Consider the following 22143-nt stretch of genomic DNA (forward strand, 5'->3'; position numbering starts at 1 on the left):
GTAGCACACACCACTACCATGCTAGTAGCACATACCACTACCATGCTAGTAGCACACACCACTACCATGCTAGTAGCACACACCACTACCATGCTAGTAGCACACACCACTACCATGCTAGTAGCACATACCACTACCATGCTAGTAGCACACACCACTTCCATGCTAGTAGCACACACCACTACCATGCTAGTAGCACACACCATTACCATGCTAGCAGCACACACCACTACCATGCTAGTAACACACACCACTACCATGCTAGTGTCGTGGAGGTTCGAAAGGAGATATGATGGTTGAAGATAAACACACTTGTGGATGGTAACGCTATATATTGTCAGACTGTAGTAAGGGAAGGCCCAGCCTGCCTTGTTGCCTGTTGTTTACCTGGAGTTTACCTGGAGAGAGTTCCAGGGGTCAACGCCCCCGCAGCCCGGTCTGTGACCAGGCCTCCTGGTGGATCAGAGCCTGATCAACCAGGCTGTTACTGCTGGGTGCACGCAAACCAACGTACGAGCCACAGCCCGGCTGGTCAGGAACCGACTTTAGGTGCTTGTCCAGTGCCAGCTTGAAGACTGCCAGGGGTCTGTTGGTAATCCCCCTTATGTATGCTGGGAGGCAGTTGCACAGTCTCGGGCCCCTGACACTTATTGTATGGTCTCTTAATGTGCTAGTGACACCCCTGCTTTTCATTGGGGGGATGTTGCATCGTCTGCCAAGTCTTTTGCTTTCGTAGTGAGTGATTTTCGTGTGCAAGTTCGGTACTAGTCCCTCTAGGATTTTCCAGGTGTATATAATCATGTATCTCTCCCGCCTGCGTTCCAGGGAATACAGGTTTAGGAACCTCAAGCGCTCCCAGTAATTGAGGTGTTTTATCTCCGTTATGCGCGCCGTGAAGGTTCTCTGTACATTTTCTAGGTCAGCAATTTCACCTGCCTTGAAAGGTGCTGTTAGTGTACAGCAATATTCCAGCCTAGATAGAACAAGTGACCTGAAGAGTGTCATTATGGGCTTGGCCTCCCTAGTTTTGAAGGTTCTCATTATCCATCCTGTCGTTTTTCTAGCAGATGCGATTGATACAATGTTATGGTCCTTGAAGGTGAGATCCTCCGACATGATCACTCCCAGGTCTTTGACGTTGGTGTTTCGCTCTATTTTGTGGCCAGAATTTGTTTTGTACTCTGATGAAGATTTAATTTCCTCGTGTTTACCATATCTGAGTAATTGAAATTTCTCATCGTTGAACTTCATATTGTTTTCTGCAGCCCACTGAAAGATTTGGTTGATGTCCGCCTGGAGCCTTGCAGTGTCTGCAATGGAAGACACTGTCATGCAGATTCGGGTGTCATCTGCAAAGGAAGACACGGTGCTGTGGCTGACATCCTTGTCTATGTCGGATATGAGGATGAGGAACAAGATGGGAGCGAGTACTGTGCCTTTTGGACTGAGAGCGAGGTAGCGCATCCCACTCACTCATGCCGCATCCCGTGACGTCATACAGTCACTAGGCCTAGTAGGGATCGTCTATATAAAACATATGGATGGCACTATGATACTCAGATGGGCTATACAACACATTTAAGGGGATCAGCAACTATGCTGACAGCTCGGTCATGTTACGTATGTCGTCTCGACTTACAATACTATGCTATAGGCTGAACAGGCAGGTGGTTCTGGGCTGATTCTATACAATAACAAAGACATATGTAACTTAGAACTAATGGATGGTATCATAATGGATGTTAACATAATGAGTTTTAACGTAATGGGTGTTAACGTAATGAGTTTTAATGTAATGCATTACAAATTATAAGTACAAGTCGCCGCGGGGGCGTTGATCCCCGGAATAACCTCCAGGTAACCTCCAGGTATAATAAAGGATGGAATTGATCGATCGATCTGTATTCATGCACTCTACGGATTCTGAGGAAGAATAATTATATTTACATAGTGAAAGTAATTAACAGCAAGGCAAATCTCCACTACCATACTAGTAGCACACACCACTCCCATGCTAGTAGCACACACCACTCCCATGCTAGTAGCACACACCACTCCCATGCTAGTAGCACACACCACTCCCATGCTAGTAGCACACACCACTACCATGCTAGTAGCACAAACAACGTGATGCGACCATCACAATGACACATACAATCGCATGTGCCCAGGACGGCAGGCATGTGCCCAGGACGGCAGGCATGTGCTCAGGACGGCAGGCATGTGCCCAGGAGGGCAGGCAGGCAAGTAGGAATGCAAGTAGGTAGGAAGCAGGTTGCTAGACAGGTAGGCAGGCAGGCGGATTTAGTAGCAGACAGGTTGGCAAGAAGGTAAGAGGCAGGTGAGCGGGTGTCTGGCAAGCGGGGAGGCAGATACAAAGGCAGGTAGACAGGCAGGTAAGCAGATAGACAGGCAGGCTAGACAGGCAGGTAAGCAGATAGATATGCAGGTTAGACAGGCAGGAAAGCATATAGATAGGCAGGTTAGACAGGCAGGTAAGCAGAAAGATAGGCAGATAGACAGGCAGGTAAGCAAATAGATAAGCAGATAGACATGCAGGTAAACAGGTGGGTACGTGATGTAAGGGAAGTGCTGTTTGTTTGTGCATTATACACTATTTAAGCAGAGCTGCTCAGATATATCCCGACCTTCACTACTGTGCCAACGTTACTATCCCCTCTCCCCTCATCCTCACCCCCGCCTCGTCCTCATCCCCGCCTCGTCAGGTTGTCAATGACTTTAGGCCTGTCGGAATTGGGTACTTAGAACTGAGTCTAGATATGTACTCCCCAGAAAGGAGAGGGATACGTGATAATATATACCTGGAAAGTACTTGAGGACCTGGTTGCAAATCTGCACACTTCCATAACAACATACTGGAATGAGAGATATGGGAGGAAGTGTAAAATAAACCCAGTGAAAAGCCGGGGCTCCGTGGGCACAATAAGAGAACATTGTATCAACATCCGTGCCCCCAGACTATTCAGCATCTTACCAGAAGATATCAGAAACACTGCTGGGACAAGTGTAGAAGTCTTCAAGAGGAAACTGGACAAGTATCTTCAACAGGTGCCAATTCATCCAGGCTGGTATGGGTATGTGGGTCAGCTGGCCACCAGCAGCAACAGCCTGGTTGATTGACCAAGCAAGCACCATATGAGCCTGGCCCAAGACCGGGCTTTGGGAGTAGAAAAGATCTCTGATCTCATCAGAGGTATATATCAAAGGTGTGAACACTATCTACTCTGAGGTGCTTGAGGATATCCTCAGTGTCTGCTCTAAATTTGGCAACTCAACAGCAGCCTAGTGAAGCTTCAGGTGTATGTAAACACCGCAACACTAGCCTCAGCAGCCTTACTAGAAAACACAATACGAGTTAAACATTGCTTGACTGTACTGCGCTACCCTGGGTTATTCTAGGTTATCCTGGGCTATCCTAAATTATCCTTACTTATCCTAAGTTAAATCTACATAATGCAGCATGTGAGTCTGTAACACCTGCGTAACCTCAAGACCACTGTAAAAAACTTATGTATACATGATTACCTAGACCTGAAGAATAACTAAATAAAAACTTACGTATTCACTAACTAGAGAAAAATATGCTCAGCTGTCTTATAAGTGAAGTAAAGACCAAGAAATTAAGAAAACGTACCCAGGGTACGTAAACATAACCAACCAATTGCACATAAATATAACGTACCTAGGGCACGTAAATATAACGCACCCATAGCACATAATGATAACGTACTCATTGCAGGTAAAAAAAATTAATGTACCCATGGCAGGTAAAGAAAAAAAAGTTTAATTGTCAGCTTGAAGCCTCAGCGACGTGTTATTGAAGGTAAATATTGATGTAAGTTGGTGACACATGCCAGCAGTGACTCAACCTGGAATGATAACTACATTAAGGCTTGAGAGCTCACGAAAACTCTTGGAAGTTAAACGCAATTCACTGTGGTTACAGTGGGAGACCTTACGTGTATGGGTGACCTTACGTGTATGATGGGTGACCTTACGTGTATGATGGGTGACCTTGCGTGTTGAAGGACATATTACACACACGTGATCTTACGTGTGCGTGTGTGTGTGTGTGTGTGTACTCACCTATTTGTGGTTACAGGGGTCGAGTCTTAGCTCCTGGCCCCGCCTCTTCGCTGATTGCTACTAGGTCCTCTCTCTCCCTGCCCCATGAGCTTTATCATACCTCGCCTTAAAACTATGTATGGTTCCCGCCTCCACTACGTCACTTTCTAGGCTATTCCACGGCCTGACTACTCTATGACTGAAGAAATACTTCCTAACATCCCTTTGATTCATCTGAGTCTTCAACTTCCAATTGTGGCCTCTTGTGTCTGTGTCCCTTCTCTGGAACATCCCGTCTTTGTGTGTGTGTGTGTGTGTGTGTGTGTGTGTGTGTGTGTGTGTGTGTTTGTTTTCAGGATGAGTTAACATACGAGTGACCTTACGTGTGTATATGATGGATGGACTACACTCTGGAGATCTGACATATGTATGAATGACGTGACAATATACATTATACACCTGCCACACGTAAACACACTAAAGAGGACTCGAACCTCACTTCTTGACCAGATATATACACACCTGTGCTTCATAATACTCTTAGTATATTAGACTACACGCTCCTATGAGTCATAATATTCTTGTCATAGTTTATAAATGAAGATAAACACAAGTTATGATCGTGTTTCACCATCGTAATCCAACACAGTAGATTTCTATGGCAATCAGTGTACTAGTGGTGTGTTGGAACAAGTACATGTTACTCAATCTTGCGGTCCACACCATTGTCAAAGATTATATCAATGCTCACCTCATAACTTAAATATTGTCTCTAACTTTTGCCAATTCATTAGGATCTTAAGTACAAGATGGAAGATGAAAGGGATATTTTTTGGCGTATGTGTGTGTGTGTGCTCAAGATCAAGGTCAAGAGAGTATAGGTAAGACCCTTGTTGTGTGAGAGGGGAAAGTGAGGACAGTGGAAGAGTAGGTTGGTGAGAGGAAGGTTATGAGTGGAAGGGATAGTACCAGGGCTGAACCCAGTAGCTAATGTGTGTGCTTGAGCTTCTCGTCAGTTTTCTGATCTACAGTACTAAGACCCAGCACCTCACACCCTCGACCAGTGACCATGCTTTCCTCTCATCTTCAGTCCTCACTCTCATTCAGTGTTTTAAATCCCCTGCGTCCTATACACCCTGTCCTTGTCTTTCAGAAACCCTCATAAACTTCCTCTCGGTCGTACCAGTCAAACCTCGCATTTTTCGTTTACTCTCTCAGAACCATCCCCTCGCAGGCTACCTTTCTTCAAAATTCCATACAAAATGCAGACAAATTCTACAAAAAAAGAAAATGCACATTACGAGAAAAGATCAAGGAAATTAACCAAATAAAATAGTATCAGTAGAATCAAATGTAAGAGAGGCATTTTGTAAACAACCCACATTCAGAGACGAAACTTCTGACGATCTCTCGGTCAGTTGTAGACCATTATCAAACCACAAAGGTAAACACTGATGCGATATTAGAAAATAATGAAAAACATAACAGAGGAGGAGTAACTCTACTGAGCAGAAAGCAATCGAGGCTTAAAGAAGTTCAAGCAGCAGAGTACAATGACGCTCCCTGAGACCCTGATGGAAATAGGGGCAACACAGAGGGCAGCCTCACCAGCAAATATGAGAACATTTTTAATCTTAGATCTCAACCAGATACAAATGGACTGGAAGACAAGAGACCACCATTCAGAAAGATATGAAGATTAGTGGATATTGCATCAAAACATTTTCTTCATCAACATTCTCAAGGTTAAATGAAGATGAGGGGAAAAGATGAACCAACCAGGCTAGATTAACATGCAGCAAGAGTGTAGCTGACACTGAGGTGGTAGAATATAAAAGTACCTCTTAACAGCAAGTAACTTTTATATCTTTTGTGTATGAGTACATACACAAAAGAAGGTGAAGGTAAGATAATGGAGTAGATAAAAATCCAGACTAACTGCTCCTGCACCTGCTGCTACTGCTGTTGTTGCTTCTTCTTCTTCTTCTGCTGCTGCTGCTGCTGCTGCTCCTGTTTTTTCCCGTGCTTCTCCCTATTCTTCTACTGCTCTGTTGTTACTTTTGCCTCTCCCTCAGCTGTATCTCGCCTCTCTCTCTTTCCCAACCCATCCATATCCTTTTGTTTACCTGACTCATTTTCCTCAGGGCCCAGCCTCAAGGATCATCACTTTAACAGGTGATTATCATTGATGGGGAGACGAAGAAATGTCTGAGGTTGTTCTCCAGTGACCATGGTAATGAACTCTCAGATGTTCGCCACACAATAAACTCGTCATTTTGGCAGAGTTTTCAACACACCAGAGATAAATCTATGGCCTGACTGCTAGGTACAAGGCCAGTGTTCTCCGGTTCCTTACCTGACTCAGTATCGCTGAGAGCCAGAATACATCTATAACGCTACACATATGGCAGCCATCAGCGGTTTCACTCTGTGTCTTTCTCATGGAAATCACTCCAGCCTAGGGCTGGCAACAGGTTCTCACAACACGTGGACATTGCAAAAATATTAATACAGTGAAAGCTCCGACCAACCAATATAATAACCTTATTCTACCACGCTCAAGGACGATCCCGCTAATGAAATCAAAAGACTATAAAACAGTCTGGGTTTAACGCCACTCGATAAATTAGCTAGTCTCTGGACGGATTTAAGGTCAAAATCTCTATGGAAATATATATTACCACACCCACCTCTGCTAGCAGAATATTAATTTGTCTGTTGTGTGAGTTGAAGATTAGTTTGGGAAAGACATCAAGCGCATTAAGGTTGGCTATCTGTCCTGACTAGCAACAGATCAACTGACCTGTATTTCTAATTTCTCGCCCTCACATGACCAAGCATCTTCCCTTCACTACCACCACATCTACCTACCACCACATCTACTATCTACCCTTCAACACACTACTTATACTTTATAAAAAGAATAAATTTATTATGCACTGCCATGCAACATGAACATTTTAAACCACGACGCTCATGGCATGTTGGCGTAGAATTATATAAAAAAAATTAGCATGAGTTATTTTGGAGGTTATCAAGTCGTCGTTATGGCACTCTTAGCAGCGAGCACCTTTAAGTGGGCCAGCTTCCTGTACCACAACCCACCAGAGCGCCAACATGCTGAATGCATCTCTAGGTCCCTTATTTCCATTACCACTACAAATGAATAATTTGACACGTGTGCAACATCTGGGTACCTTTATTTGTAAACGTTTCGCCATCCAGTGGCTTTGTCAATACAAATTCAAGGACATATGATGAAGAGTAAAGAACTACATACAAAAGACGAGGTAATCAGTCCCTCAAGCTGAGGGACTCATTACCGTGTCTTTTATATACGGTTCAATAGTCTTCACATAATGTCCTTGAATTGTAGATAAAGCCACTAGAGAGCGAAACGTCTACAAATAAAGATACCCAGATGTAGCACATCTGTCTAATTCTTCATCTTGTTTGTACTGTATACCATTTAAGAAGCTACTAAGAGGTGCCAGGTTTGACTCCTTTGTAACGATGGAAAGTAAAATTACCTTGAAGAACTGCGTACAACATAAGGACGGAGGATCAAGCCTCCATTACGCTGATTGACCCATATGAGTTTAACGCTACACGAGGTACAGCATACGATGCATACAGCATACTGCCCAGAATTCCATGTAGTTGTACGTAGAGTGAAACACTGCAACTCTGTTCATCATTTCCAGAGTTGCCGAGGCTCTCCGATTTAGAAGTGTTAATTAAATATAACTGACGGTCGTGCATGGCTAGAAATATTTTGACGGTGAATGGTTACACAGCTGTCACTGGAACGCTAAATATAACCTTGTCCGTACAAACTTACAGGTACGCCCAAGATAGCCGCAGGTGCGCCCAAGATAGCTGCAGGTGCGCCCAAGATAGCCGCAGGTGCGCCCAAGATAGCTGCAGGTGCGCCCAAGATAGCTACAGGTGTCTAAGATAACTACAGGTGCCAGGATAGTTACAACGCAAGATAGCTACAGGTGCCCAAGATAATTATAGGTGCCAAGATAGCTACAGGTGCGCCTAAGATAGCTACAGGTGCGCCCAAGATAGCTACAGGTACCCAAGATAACTACAGGTGCCCAAGATAACTACAGGTGCCAAGATAGCTACAGCGCAAAATAGCTACAGGTGCCAAGATAACTAGAGCGCAAGATAGCTACAGGTGCCCATGATAACTACAGGTACCAAGATAGCTAGAGCGTAAGATAGCTAGAAGTGCGCCCAAGATAACTACAGGTGCGCCCAGAATAGCTAGAGGTGCGCAAGATAACTGGTCTCAGACCGGACCCCGGGGGCGTTGACCCCCGAAACCCTCTCCAGGTAAACTCCAGGTATATCATCCATGAATATATATATACATAATATACATATATACAATCACCACGGAGAAACGAAACAAACGTGTATATACAAAGATCTTTCTCTGTATATATCCGTTAGTTCCTGCGTGGTGCATTAATATAAAAATCTCTTGTAAGGTCAAAATATACAGGATAATGAAATAGCTTGAACTATGGTGTTTGTGTGTGTGTGTGTGTGTGTGTGTGTGTGTGTGTGTTAGTTAGTTACCATTTTGTCCTAGGCACATGTCGATTAGACACTAGGCCTGTTGTATTTGAGTGTACTCACCTAGTTGTACTCACCTAGTTGAGGTTGCGGGGGTCGAGTCCGAGCTCCTGGCCCCGCCTCTTCACTGATCGCTACTAGGTCACTCTCCCTGAGCCGTGAGCTTTATCATACCTCTGCTTAAAGCTATGTATGGATCCTGACTCCACTACATCGCTTCCCAAACTATTCCACTTACTGACTACTCTGTGGCTGAAGAAATACTTCCTAACATCCCTGTGATTCATCTGTGTCTTCAGCTTCCAACTGTGTCCCCTTGTTACTGTGTCCAATCTCTGGAACATCCTGTCTTTGTCCACCTTGTCAATTCCTCTCAGTATTTTGTATGTCGTTATCATGTCCCCCCTATCTCTCCTGTCCTCCAGTGTCGTCAGGTTGATTTCCCTTAACCTCTCCTCGTAGGACATACCTCTTAGCTCTGGGACTAGTCTTGTTGCAAACCTTTGCACTTTCTCTAGTTTCTTCACGTGCTTGGCTAGGTGTGGGTTCCAAACTGGTGCCGCATACTCCAATATGGGCCTAACATACACGGTGTACACACGGTGTGTGTGTGTGTGTGTGTGTGTGTGTGTGTGTGTGTGTGTGTGTGTGTGTGTGTGTGTGTGTGTGTGTGTGTGTGTGTGTGAGTGTGTGTGTCCGGGCTGGGAGAAACATGGCTTGTTAACAAGGCTGCCCAGGTTCTGAAGCATTTGTGGCCGAGTGGTTTAGAGCGTCACTTGCGAACCTTGCCAGTCTTCCCTGACGTGGCTTCGAATCCTGCTGACTGCGATATATATATATATATATATATATATATATATATATATATATATATACAAGTAAGTTTATTTACGTACAGGTACACATAAAAACAGCTACACAAATTATCACACTTAGATATATATATAAATTACCTAGGATAACACCCAAAATTGTCAGTGACTTATTTCCAATGGGTTTCTTGAAAGAAAATACTCAGGAAACTATTGGGGAGGATTAATTCTACTCACCATAGCAGTTCTTCCACCAAACTGTTCTTGAGCATCAAATATATATTTGCTAAAGGAAACGATGGGAATATCCACGTCACTAAAGGGAGACTTCATCACCCAGGAGTCTCTGTCAGAGCTTGATGAATATTTGCAGGCATGACAGTAGTAATATGTCACTCTGGAGGGAGTACAGCGAGACCAAGGACCTGTAACTTGACGGAGCAGCGAAGCACATCGTAGCGAACCCATTCCTCCAGCGACCGCGACAATACTGACCCGCGAGAGACGCGGAGTCATACACTCGCTCGCTGCCGACCCACGCCGCCACCGCTAATGTTAGCGCAACTCTATTTACGAATCTCTACATTATAAATAAGGTAGATTATTAAATATAGATTATGTTAAATAATCAGTGATTATCGGCATGAGTGCAAATTCACTGTGTGAATTACATATTCAAGTTTTTATAGGATATTTGAGAGGAACTAAATTCGACGTACGGAATTTCAGGCAACATTTAAACTAACAGAAAAATTATGTACAGTTGTGTTACACGGCTGAGGGACGATGCATAAGATTTAATACAGCTTTATGAAGGCGAGTAACGGTTCTTGAACCATGAACATTTATGACGTAAGAGAATATATTTTCACATGCACTTTATGCAAGGATGCAAATACTCCTACCAAAACCCGAATATCCTGGATGATAATTACTGATTGCATGATTATTAAAGTGAATGTATGTTAATTACTTGAGTGTTACAGTTACGTGAATATCATTAGTAACGTGAATATATCATACACCTAATTTTATCTTACACCTGCACGTTTATTTGTATAGATACTACGACATACACAAATTCCATTTCATCCTCTGATTTTGAGTGGCCCGGTGGCCTGGTGGCTAAAACTCCCGCTTCACACACGGAGGGCCCGGGTTCGATTCCCGGCGGGTGGAAATTCCGACACATTTCCTTACACCTATTGTCCTGTTCACCTAGCAGCAAATAGGTACCTGGGTGTTAGTCGACTGGTGTGGGTCGCATCCTGGGGGACAAGATTAAGGACCCCAATGGAAATAAGTTAGACAGTCCTCGATGACGCACTGACTTTCTTGGGTTATCCTGGGTGGCTAACCCTCCGGGGTTAAAAATCCGAACGAAATCTTATCTTATCTTTCTTGTTATTAACAATGAAGAGCTATATAAATTAACATATTAGATCAAGATTATATCAGAAACATATTAATTAACACTACAAACATAAACTTTCTTCAATCAGTAGGTATTCTTCAGCTCTCTGCTTAAAGTGGTTTATATTGAGACTATCCTTGATGTGACATGTGTTAAGGGTAGCGAATGAGGAAGAGATGTATGTCTTTAGGCTCTATAGTAGTGGATATACATCCATGGCCGGCCATCACTGGGGGTTGAGCGCTGAGCTGTAGAGAGGACTCCAGAAGCAACCCTGACTGCTTCACTCGTGATGAACATCCTCCTCACTGTTTTAATTCAAGCTTTTAGTCTTAAGTGTACACAGGTGACTCGACTGCCAAGCTGCTGGTTGGCAAAAGTGTTTCAAGAGGTGGGGCACATCCACAGCTATTTAGGACCTGTCAAGATAAATAAACGCTCATAGAAGTTCACGGATAGACAGTAGATATTTGGGTTGAGGATGCCAAACAGTATCCCAGGATAGATGTCCTCGGACACTGTTGTCCTGTAGATGTCTTGTAGCCTTCTAATGATTTCTTCTTATACAGCACTGAGAGATAGGGAAGAAATAACCACAATCACAAAAAATAAAAGATTAACCTATAAAATTGAACAAAATATGGATAACTGGGGTGACAGCAGTAGTAGAAGAGAATAGCTGACCCTCCTGGCATGGAAACAGAAGGCAGTGATAACGAAGGTGAGTAAAGGGATTGAGATGATAGTAGGATATAGAGCATGCCAAGTGGCCTGAAGGACCTGGCTATATGCCAGCACACATACAAGGAAAACCATTGCAGATTATAAAAACCTAGTGAGACGTATTTACCCTTGATAGTTTCACCGGTATTCAAAGCTCCATCCCGTATGTATGAACCACAGCCTGGCTGATCAGCTACTGACTTTAGGTGCCTATGCAACGCCTTACTGAAGACAGCCAGGGATCTATTGGTAATCCCCCTTATGTATACTGGGAGGCAGTTGAACAGTCTTGGGTCCCTGATGCTTATTGTGTTGTCTCTTAGTGTACTCTTGGTGCCCCTGCTTTTCAATGGGGTAATGTTGCATCTCCTACCAGACCAAACCAGACCAGACCCCTGCACGGCCATGGACCCTCCTCAAAAACGGGAATCACTTTTGGGTGTTCCACCTGCCTTCCTCTGAACCTTGTTGGGAAACACATCTTACTATTTTTTTATGTATAAATTAGCTGGATATAATTTCATGATTTCTGACATCTTGTCATTAATTAACAGTGAAGTGATTTCCCATTGTCTGTAGGGTATCTCTAAATGGTGTGATGCATGGACACTAAGACATGATGTCTCTGTTCGCACAATGTATTTCTTATCACTGGGATTTCCATACAAACCAGCACTACCAAGGTTTTGTAATTTACTCGTCTTGTTACTGTCTCCATAGACATGTTTCACTTAACACATTTCATTATGTCTATGAATGGGTCCACTAATTCCTGTCTGTTCTGTTCTCCTCTCTATAACTTGTTTGCTAGTTCTTTCTTGACTGTGGAAAATACTGTATATTTTCCGGAAATACGGTAATTTATAGGTAAATAGATGCCCTATATTGTATTTAATAAAAGTGTATTTTTAAAAAGAGGTGTCGCCATTTTGTTTGAATGGAGTAAGACGTTAATTAATACTGTTTACCTGGAGAGAGTTCCGGGGGTCAACGCCCCCGCGGCCCGGCCTGTGACCAGGCCTCCTGGTGGATCAGAGCCTGATCAACCAGGCTGTTACTGCTGGCTGCATGCAAACCAACGTGCGAGCCACAGCCCGGCTGGTCAGGAACCGACTTTAGGTGCTTGTCCAGTGCCAGCTTGAAGACTGCCAGGGGTCTGTTGGTAATCCCCCTTATGTATGCTGGGAGGCATTTGAACAGTCTCGGGCCCCTGACATTGTATGGTCTCTTAACGTGCTAGTGACACCCCTGCTTTTCATTGGGGGGATGTTGTGAAGAATTTTCGTGCTCTAGAGGTTAAAATTGGGTTGACACCTCTCAAATAGGACGCGAAATTGTTGGATGTGCATTCCTGCATAACTTGAGATATCAGGCGACTGAATAAGACAGCTTCAGGAACCTCAGATAAGTCTGTTATGTTATAACTCTGGCCAGTTGTTTTTTTCATGTATAGACAGTGAGGTTTTCTGAGTATGATACAACTTAATCTCCAGTCAAATTGGTGAGTGTTATGATTAAGATATATTCTCCTTCTGTTATATAAATGTGTGTATATACTATAATCCTATTTTAATTTTAATATACAGTCCACAAATTTATATATTTACCAGCATTCCTGGTGATGTATATTTCATTTAATTAATAGGTCCAGAGCAACTGAAAAGCAGGGGTGTCACTAGCACGTTAAGAGACCATACAATAAGTGTCAGGGGTCCGAGACTGTTCAACTGCCTCCCAGCATACATAAGGGGGATTACCAACAGACCCCTGGCAGTCTTCAAGCTGGCACTGGACAAGCACCTAAAGTCGGTTCCTGACCAGCCGGGCTGTGGCTCGTACGTTGGTTTGCGTGCAGCCAGCAGTAACAGTGAAGTGATACTGCTCCTGTGGGGAGCAGCAACAGGATAATACTGCACCACCTCTCGGGGCCCTTAACAACAACAACAGTTTGGTGTGTGTCATGGGCGCCAACACATGGTGTGTGATTCTCTTCTTTTACATCAATATATTAGTGATGCAGATTACATGGTGAGTTTAGATGGAAATAAATGGTATAAAATACCGACACAATGGAAATATAAACACAAATGCAGTATAATGTGATCCTTTATTGACAACGTTTCACCCACACAGTGGGCTTTTTCAAGTCACACACGGATCTACCTGGGGTTGGAAGGTACGAGAGTATTTATAGTCATGTTCAGAATGTTGAGGTCAGGTGGAGAATGCTGCATCTGATGATCTACTGGGTGGGGTTATAGAGTCTTGGGTAGCTTGGCAGGGGTATTGGACAAGTTGTAGACCTTCTGCAGTGTTCTATGTTCTTATTTGGGATAGCGATGAAGAAGTTTCTTGGCGAGTGGTTCAGCTATGTTATAGAAGCCATTGTTCTGGTTGAAATTGTTGGTTATAGAGATAAGCGATGATTCCAGGATTCTTCTGTATTGAGTGTTGTCTTCTGTGGCTATAAATCTTGAGTTTCTGTAGTTAATTAAATGGTTGTGTGAATTGCGATGTTGTATACAGGCATTCCTTGTATCGTCAGTCCTGCTTGCATATTGGTGTTCTGAAATGCGTGTTTGGAGGTCTCTTGATGTTTCGCCCACATATAATTTGTTGCAGTCATTACAAGGGATTATGTATACCCCTGCAGAGGATGGAGGCTTGTCCTGTCTACTACTGGTGATGTCCTTGATGGTCGTGGTTGTGGAGGTAGATACTTGGAATGATGTTTTGGCAAAGATGTTGGAAACATGTTTGGCAATGGAGTTGGTGGGGAGGACTATGTATCTCTTCTCGGCAGTGTCTTCTCTGGGTGTGTTGAAGATGTTTAATGCCCGCCGTCTGCAGTCTCTGATGAAGTGACGAGGATAGTGGAGTTTAGAAAATACTGGTTCAATTATAGTGCATTCTTCCTCAAGGAACTCATTGCTGCAGATTCTGAGTGCACGTAGGAAGAAGCCTATAATCACACCACGTTTGGTTTTGGTGTCGTGGTGAGAGTAGAAGTGGAGAAGATCGTTTTGGTTGGTGGGTTTTCCATAGACTTTAAAACGATGTTCGGGGTCAGCTTTGCAGAGCAGAACATCAAGGAAAGGAAGAGTGTTGTCGACTTCTTCAAGTGTGAACTGGATTGAAGGCTCGACCTGGTTGAGCTTGTCTTGGAGAGCTCGAACGTTGAAGCGTTTAGGAGTTATGAGGAGAATGTCGTCAACATAGCGGAGCCAGGTGACAGACGAAGGAATAATGGTGGAGAAACGTTCGGCTTCTAGATGTTCCATGTATAAGTTCGCCAGGACTGCACTGAGTGGCGAACCCATGGGTAGTCCAAAAGTCTGCTGAAAGAGGTGATTTTCGAAGGAGAAACACGTAAAGCCAACACATAGTTCAACAAGGTCGATGAAATCGCTGGCTGGAATGGGAAGATCAAGTGAATCGTCAATTTTCCTGTGCAAGAGATCGATGGCTTGTGTAGTAGGTACTTTGGTGAATAGGGAAGTCACGTCAAGGCTGGAAAGTTTCTTGTTCCTGATGTTGATGTTGCGAATGCGATTGAAAAGATCACCCAAGTGTTTGAGATGTGCTGGACTGATAGTGCCCAAGAGTTTAGAGAGGTGTTTGGCGAGAATTCCTGAGAGCTGGTGGGGAGCACTGCCTATTCCCGAGGATATGGGCCTCAGCGGGATACCAGGCTTGTGAGTCTTTGGCAGGCCGTACATTCTGGCAGGTCTGGGGTTGCTGGGCATGGTGTGCAGAAGTTTCTTCCCTTGTTCTGAGCCCCTCAGAATGCGGCGAGTCCTTTGAAGAAAAGTTTTAGTAAGGTTGTCCACTTGGTTAGTTGTGAGAGGTTTGTAGGTATCTGGGTCATTAAGTAGATTGAGCATTTTGTTCCTGTAATCGTCAGTGTTCATGATAACAGCACCACCTCCTTTATCAGCGGTGGTGACCCTAATGGTCGTGTCTTCTGCTAAACCTTTGAGTGCATTGATGTAACGTCGAGGTATGACTGGGGAGCTGCAGTGTCAAACACTGCAGTAGAAATGGATCCTTCACACAGAGAATACCTGGACCTTCTTCTAAAAGCTTACTCACTTCGTAACAGACACAATTTTCTTCGTGATTGCATCCAAGAAATGGTCTTACCAAGATCTACACCTCCTCAAATTGCCAACATCAAACCACCTTTCTCCCCTACAGCTCGGACCTACCTTGAAGAGTGTGCAGATGACTTAAACAGTGCTACAAAGGAAGCTTTTCTCCAAGCCAGAACACTAGGCACAACACTCCGGGGCAACATGAACAGACGCACCGCCGAAATCATTCGCAGCAGAGTTACCACAGCGAATGTTCAACAGAAGATCAGACTTACTAGAAAACTACAAACACTCTGCGATAATAGTAATTGGAAAAGTTTAGGAAGACCTGAAATTATTCAAAATCTTTCATCTCGTCCACTGTCAACCACAGAAACTGAAGCCCTCAGCTTAGGCCTCAAATTCGCAACAGGAATTACGAAACCAAAACAAGACCTCAATTTCATCGCCAAAAACTACAGACACAATGACTCCGACTTCCAAAAAGGCTATCTTCAAGGCATCATCTCAGCAGCCATCTCAACACGCAGCTCCCCAGTCATACCTCGACGTTACATCAATGCACTCAAAGGTTTAGCAGAAGACACGACCATTAGGGTCACCACCGCTGATAAAGGAGGTGGTGTTGTTATCATGAACACTGACGATTACAGGAACAAAATGCTCAATCTACTTAATGACCCAGATACCTACAAACCTCTCACAACTAACCAAGTGGACAACCTTACTAAAACTTTTCTTCAAAGGACTCGCCGCATTCTGAGGGGCTCAGAACAAGGGAAGAAACTTCTGCACACCATGCCCAGCAACCCCAGACCTGCCAGAATGTACGGCCTTCCAAAGACTCACAAGCCTGGTATCCCACTGAGGCCCATATCCTCGGGAATAGGCAGTGCTCCCCACCAGCTCTCAGGAATTCTCGCCAAACACCTCTCTAAACTCTTGGGCACTATCAGTCCAGCACATCTCAAACACTCGGGTGATCTTCTCAATCGCATTCGCAACATCAACATCAGGAACAAGAAACTTTCCAGCCTTGACGTGATGTCCCTATTCACCAAAGTACCTATTACACAAGCCATCGATCTCTTGCGCAGGAAAATTGACGATTCACTTGATCTTCCCATTCCAGCCAGCGATTTCATCGACCTTGTTGAACTATGTGTTGGCTTTACGTGTTTCTCCTTCGAAAATCACCTCTTTCAGCAGACTTTTGGACTTCCCATGGGTTCGCCACTCAGTGCAGTCCTGGCGAACTTATACATGGAACATCTAGAAGCCGAACGTTTCTCCACCATTATTCCTTCGTCTGTCACCTGGCTCCGCTATGTTGACGACATTCTCCTCATAACTCCTAAACGCTTCAACGTTCAAGCTCTCCAAGACAAGCTCAACCAGGTCGAGCCTTCAATCCAGTTCACACTTGAAGAAGTCGACAACACTCTTCCTTTCCTTGATGTTCTGCTCTGCAAAGCTGACCACAAACTTCGTTTTAAAGTCTATCGAAAACCCACCAACCAAAACGATCTTCTCCACTTCTACTCTCACCACGACACCAAAACCAAACGTGGTGTGATTATAGGCTTCTTCCTACGTGCACTCAGAATCTGCAGCAATGAGTTCCTTAAGGAAGAATGCACTATAATTGAACAAGTATTTTCTAAACTCCGCTATCCTCGTCACTTCATCAGAGACTGCAGACGGCGGGCATTAAACATCTTCAACACACCCAGAGAAGACACTGCCGAGAAGAGATACATAGTCCTCCCCACCAACTCCATTGCCAAACATGTTTCCAACATCTTTGCCAAAACATCATTCCAAGTATCTACCTCCACAACCACGACCATCAAGGACATCACCAGTAGTAGACAGGACAAGTCTCCATCCTCTGCAGGGGTATACATAATCCCTTGTAATGACTGCAACAAATTATATGTGGGCGAAACATCAAGAGACCTCCAAACACGCATTTCAGAACACCAATATGCAAGCAGGACTGACGATACAAGGAATGCCTGTGTACAACATCGCAATTCACACAACCATTTAATTAACTACAGAAACTCAAGATTTATAGCCACAGAAGACAACACTCAATACAGAAGAATCCTGGAATCATCGCTTATCTCTATAACCAACAATTTCAACCAGAACAATGGCTTCTGTAACATAGCTGAACCACTCGCCAAGAAACTTCTTCATCGCTATCCCACATAAGAACATAGAACACTGCAGAAGGTCTACAACTTGTCCAATACCCCTGCCAAGCTACCCAAGACTCTATAACCCCACCCGGTAGATCATCAGATGCAGCATTCTCCACCTGACCTCAACATTCTGAACATGACTATAAATACTCTCGTACCTTCCAACCCCAGGTAGATCCGTGTGTGACTTGAAAAAGCCCACTGTGTGGGTGAAACGTTGTCAGTAAAGGATCACATTATACTGCATTTGTGTTTATATTTCCATGGTGAGTTTAAATATGTGGCCTGTAGTTATAACTTTTCTCTTGACATATGCAAGACATCACCATCTCTGTAGAAGCAGTTATTAGATGTACTAGTCATTATATTTTGTTGTTGCAGAAGTACAGTTTTTTTCAAATTCAATTCAAATTCAAAGTTTATTCTCTATAAAGATTACAATGTTGAACTTACAGAATTTGGTTGTTGTGTGGTTTGCATGTAGTTAAATAATGATTACAGAGTGTACCACTAGAACGCCTAGCATGGCTAGGCATTTCGGGCAGACTTAGTTTAATTCTTTATTTTAAAATATTACAAATTATGAGGTAAGTTGGTATTATGGCTAAGTGACTAAATACTAGTTTGTGAGTTTAGCAATGTGAATGCTTTTGTTTTGGTATAGTACATAGTTTCAGTATTGGAGTATTATAGGATTCATTATTTTAAGATTGAGATTAATATTTCTGTTTATGGTCAAATGGGTGAGTGAGTGTAAGTGTGAACCACCAGGTGGTATTCGTGTAGTTAGTTGATGGGGTTTATCAGGGAGATAAGATGTTTTCTAATGGTAGTTTTGAAGGTGATGAATGTGTCTGCAGTTCTAGAGTTCTCAGGTAGGGTGTTCCAGATTTTAGGGCCTTTGACATACATTGAATTTTTGTAAAGGTTTAGTCGGACACGGGGAATGTCGTAGAGATGTTTGTGTCTGGTGTTATGCCTGTGGGTTCTGTCACAACTATCAAGAAAGCGTTTTAGGTCAAGGTTGATATTGGAGTTTAAGGTCCTGTAGATGTAGATTGCACAGTAGTAAGTGTGGATGTACTGAACAGGGAGTAAGTTTAGATCTATGAAGAGTGGGGGGGTGTGTTGCCAGGGATGGGATTTAGTGATTATTCTTACTGCAGCTTTTTGTTGGGTTATTATTGGCTTTAGGTGTGTTGCTGCAGTTGATCCCCAAGCACAAATAGCATAGGTGAGGTATGGATAAATAAGTGAGTGGTATGGTGTGAGAAGGGCATTTTGCGGCATGTAGTATCGTATCTTGGAGAGGATCCCAACTGTTTTGGATACTTTTTGGTTATGTGTTGGATATGGGTGCGACCTAGGTGTCCCAAATTCCTACTTGTCTAACTGATAAATAATAATTATCTATGTTCATTTACTGTTATGTATATAATGATGCATCCAAGTAAATGCAATTTTCCACACTGACATTATTATTTAAACTTGTGAGAAATCCAAATTATGCTCCACACTGTCTTTGTTTAAGGCCAATTTAGCTCAGTCATCAACTTAACCATGCTCCCAGAGGCCTAGGTGATGAGATTTTTAACCCGGGGTAGGATTACTACCAGTGCGTCATCGAGGAATGTCTGTCTTATCTCCATTGGGGTCTTTCAATCTTAAAAACAAGACTTATGACAGGTCAGAAAGATGGAAGTTCAGTTATTAATTCTAATACAACTCTGATTTGTATTACCATCAGTCTAGTTAGGTTAGGTTAGGTAAGGTTCGTCAGGAAACAGGACACATGTTTCCTGACGTGGGTCTTAGTCAGATTATGACCCGCCTTAGGAGCTTTTGGTCATCTGACCTAGGCCTTCTGCTGGCTTACCGGTCCACCCCTTTAAATATTATGGTCATATAGAACCATTTTTGTTATCAGTCTAGTTTACAATAGTAGTACCTTCAGTCCTCCTACTCTCAGAGGGGAGCCACCAGCATAGACAGCCTGTGTGATATTGTTTTTCTTACAGGTCATGTATTTGTTCCTGAGTGCTGAGTTCAGAAAGCGGTCGAAATCAAGGATTGTGCATTATGAGTTTCTTAGGAGGATAAATGGACAAAGTGACAAAGGTTGACACAGGGTGTCCCGTCGCTGGTGGACTCAGCTCACACACGAATCCCTGGTATGGCTGGATAACATTAGGACGTGTTTCTATAAGACACCTGCTGGCCATGTTCACCCATCAATGTAAAATGGGTACCTGGGTGTTAGTCGACTGGTGTGGGTCACATCCTGACCTAATTTACCCGAAATGCTCTGCATAGCAAGCAGCTTACTATATAACTTTATGCCACTGGTGTCAGCTAGACCTATTCCTTATACATGTACTTGTAGAAATAAATACATTATTAAAAGCTGTTATCTGCCAGGATGGTGGGAAATCTGTTGCTTCCTAGCATGATACAGGTCATGTAGTTTACCTGGAGTTTACCTGGAGAGAGAGTTCCGGGGGTCAACGCCCCCGCGGCCTGGTCTGTGACCAGGCCTCCTGGTGGATCAGAGCCTGATCAACCAGGCTGTTGCTGCTGGCTGCACGCAAACCAACGTACGAGCCACAGCCCGGCTGGTCAGGAACCGACTTTAGATGCTTGTCCAGTGCCAGCTTGAAGACTGCCAGGGGTCTGTTGGTAATCCCCCTTATGTATGCTGGGAGGCAGTTGAACAGTCTCGGGCCCCTGACACTTATTGTATGGTCTCTTAACGTGCTAGTGACACCCCTGCTTTTCATTGGGGGGATGGTGCATCGTCTGCCAAGTCTTTTGCTTTCGTAGTGAGTGATTTTCGTGTGCAAGTTCGGTACTAGTCCCTCTAGGATTTTCCAGGTGTATATAATCATGTATCTCTCCCGCCTGCATTCCAGGGAATACAGGTTTAGGAACCTCAAGCGCTCCCAGTAATTGAGGTGTTTTATCTCCGTTATGCTCGCCGTGAAGGTTCTCTGTACATTTTCTAGGTCAGCAATTTCACCTGCCTTGAAAGGTGCTGTTAGTGTGCAGCAATATTCCAGCCTAGATAGAACAAGTGACCTGAAGAGTGTCATCATGGGCTTGGCCTCCCTAGTTTTGAAGGTTCTCATTATCCATCCTGTTATTTTTCTAGCAGATGCGATTGATACAATGTTATGGTCCTTGAAGGTGAGATCCTCCGACATGATCACTCCCAGGTCTTTGACGTTGGTGTTTCGCTCTATTTTGTGGCCAGAATTTGTTTTGTACTCTGATGAAGATTTAATTTTCTCGTGTTTACCATATCTGAGTAATTGAAATTTCTCATCGTTGAACTTCATATTGTTTTCTGCAGCCCACTAAAAGATTTGGTTGATGTCCGCCTGGAGCCTTGCAGTGTCTGCAATGGAAGACACTGTCATGCAGATTCGGGTGTCATCTGCAAAGGAAGACACGGTGCTGTGGCTGACATCCTTGTCTATGTCGGATATGAGGATGAGGAACAAGATGGGAGCTAGTACTGTGCCTTGTGGAACATTATTATTATTATAATCAAGGGGAAGCGCTAAACCTGGAGGATTATACAGCGCCTGGGGGGGGGGATGTGGGAGGCATTCAGGCTTAATTCGGGGAACTGGAGCACAGATCCAATTCCCTAAATCAAGAGCCCCTCACCAACATCAAGGAATCTTCCTTGAGGGGCCTTGTGGAACAGAGCTTTTCACCGTAGCTGCCTCGGACTTTACTCTGTTGACGACTACTCTCTGTAGTCCCAACATTTATGTATGAAGCTGTTATTTAAATCCAACTTGATTCATCTGTCCCATGAATTATATATTCTAGTAATTATCTACACAATATTGTTTTGATCACCAGGCAGCAGCTTCAGTCATATCATGACTCTGATTTCATGTATTCTATCAGCAGCATTTTCCTCATATTAATTATTCTGGTGGTTATTGGACAGCCAAAATCATTCTTTAGGGTTTTATTTTGTTTTTAAAGGCTCTCAATGGATGTATTGTGATGAAGTACAAGTACTGGTAATCTACATATATGCTGCTATGTATGATGTATATGTAAATGTATATAGGTGTACCTGAATAAACTTAAGCATTTGCGTTAATTTGCCCAAAATACAAAGCATAGTTAGTGACTTTCTTTTGTGTCTACCATTATTTTATTGCATGTAAATTACATTATTTTGTGCCGCATAAAGG

The 22143-nt window shown here is 43.5% G+C and overlaps 1 protein-coding gene across 1 annotated transcript in view; it reads right to left on the bottom strand.

Annotated features, from left to right (window-relative positions):
- Positions 1-10012, bottom strand: part of LOC128690904 (uncharacterized) — an 87971-nt gene extending 77959 nt beyond the window's left edge. The window contains exon 1 of the mRNA XM_070088319.1: positions 9726-10012. Coding sequence (XP_069944420.1) covers positions 9726-10004 — 279 coding nt within the window. The 5' untranslated portion in view covers positions 10005-10012. The remainder of the gene's footprint in view (positions 1-9725) is intronic.
- Positions 10013-22143: the final 12131 nt, after the last annotated feature.

Source organism: Cherax quadricarinatus, chromosome 24 (genome assembly GCF_038502225.1).
Source record: "Cherax quadricarinatus isolate ZL_2023a chromosome 24, ASM3850222v1, whole genome shotgun sequence".
Taxonomy (NCBI): domain Eukaryota; kingdom Metazoa; phylum Arthropoda; class Malacostraca; order Decapoda; family Parastacidae; genus Cherax; species Cherax quadricarinatus.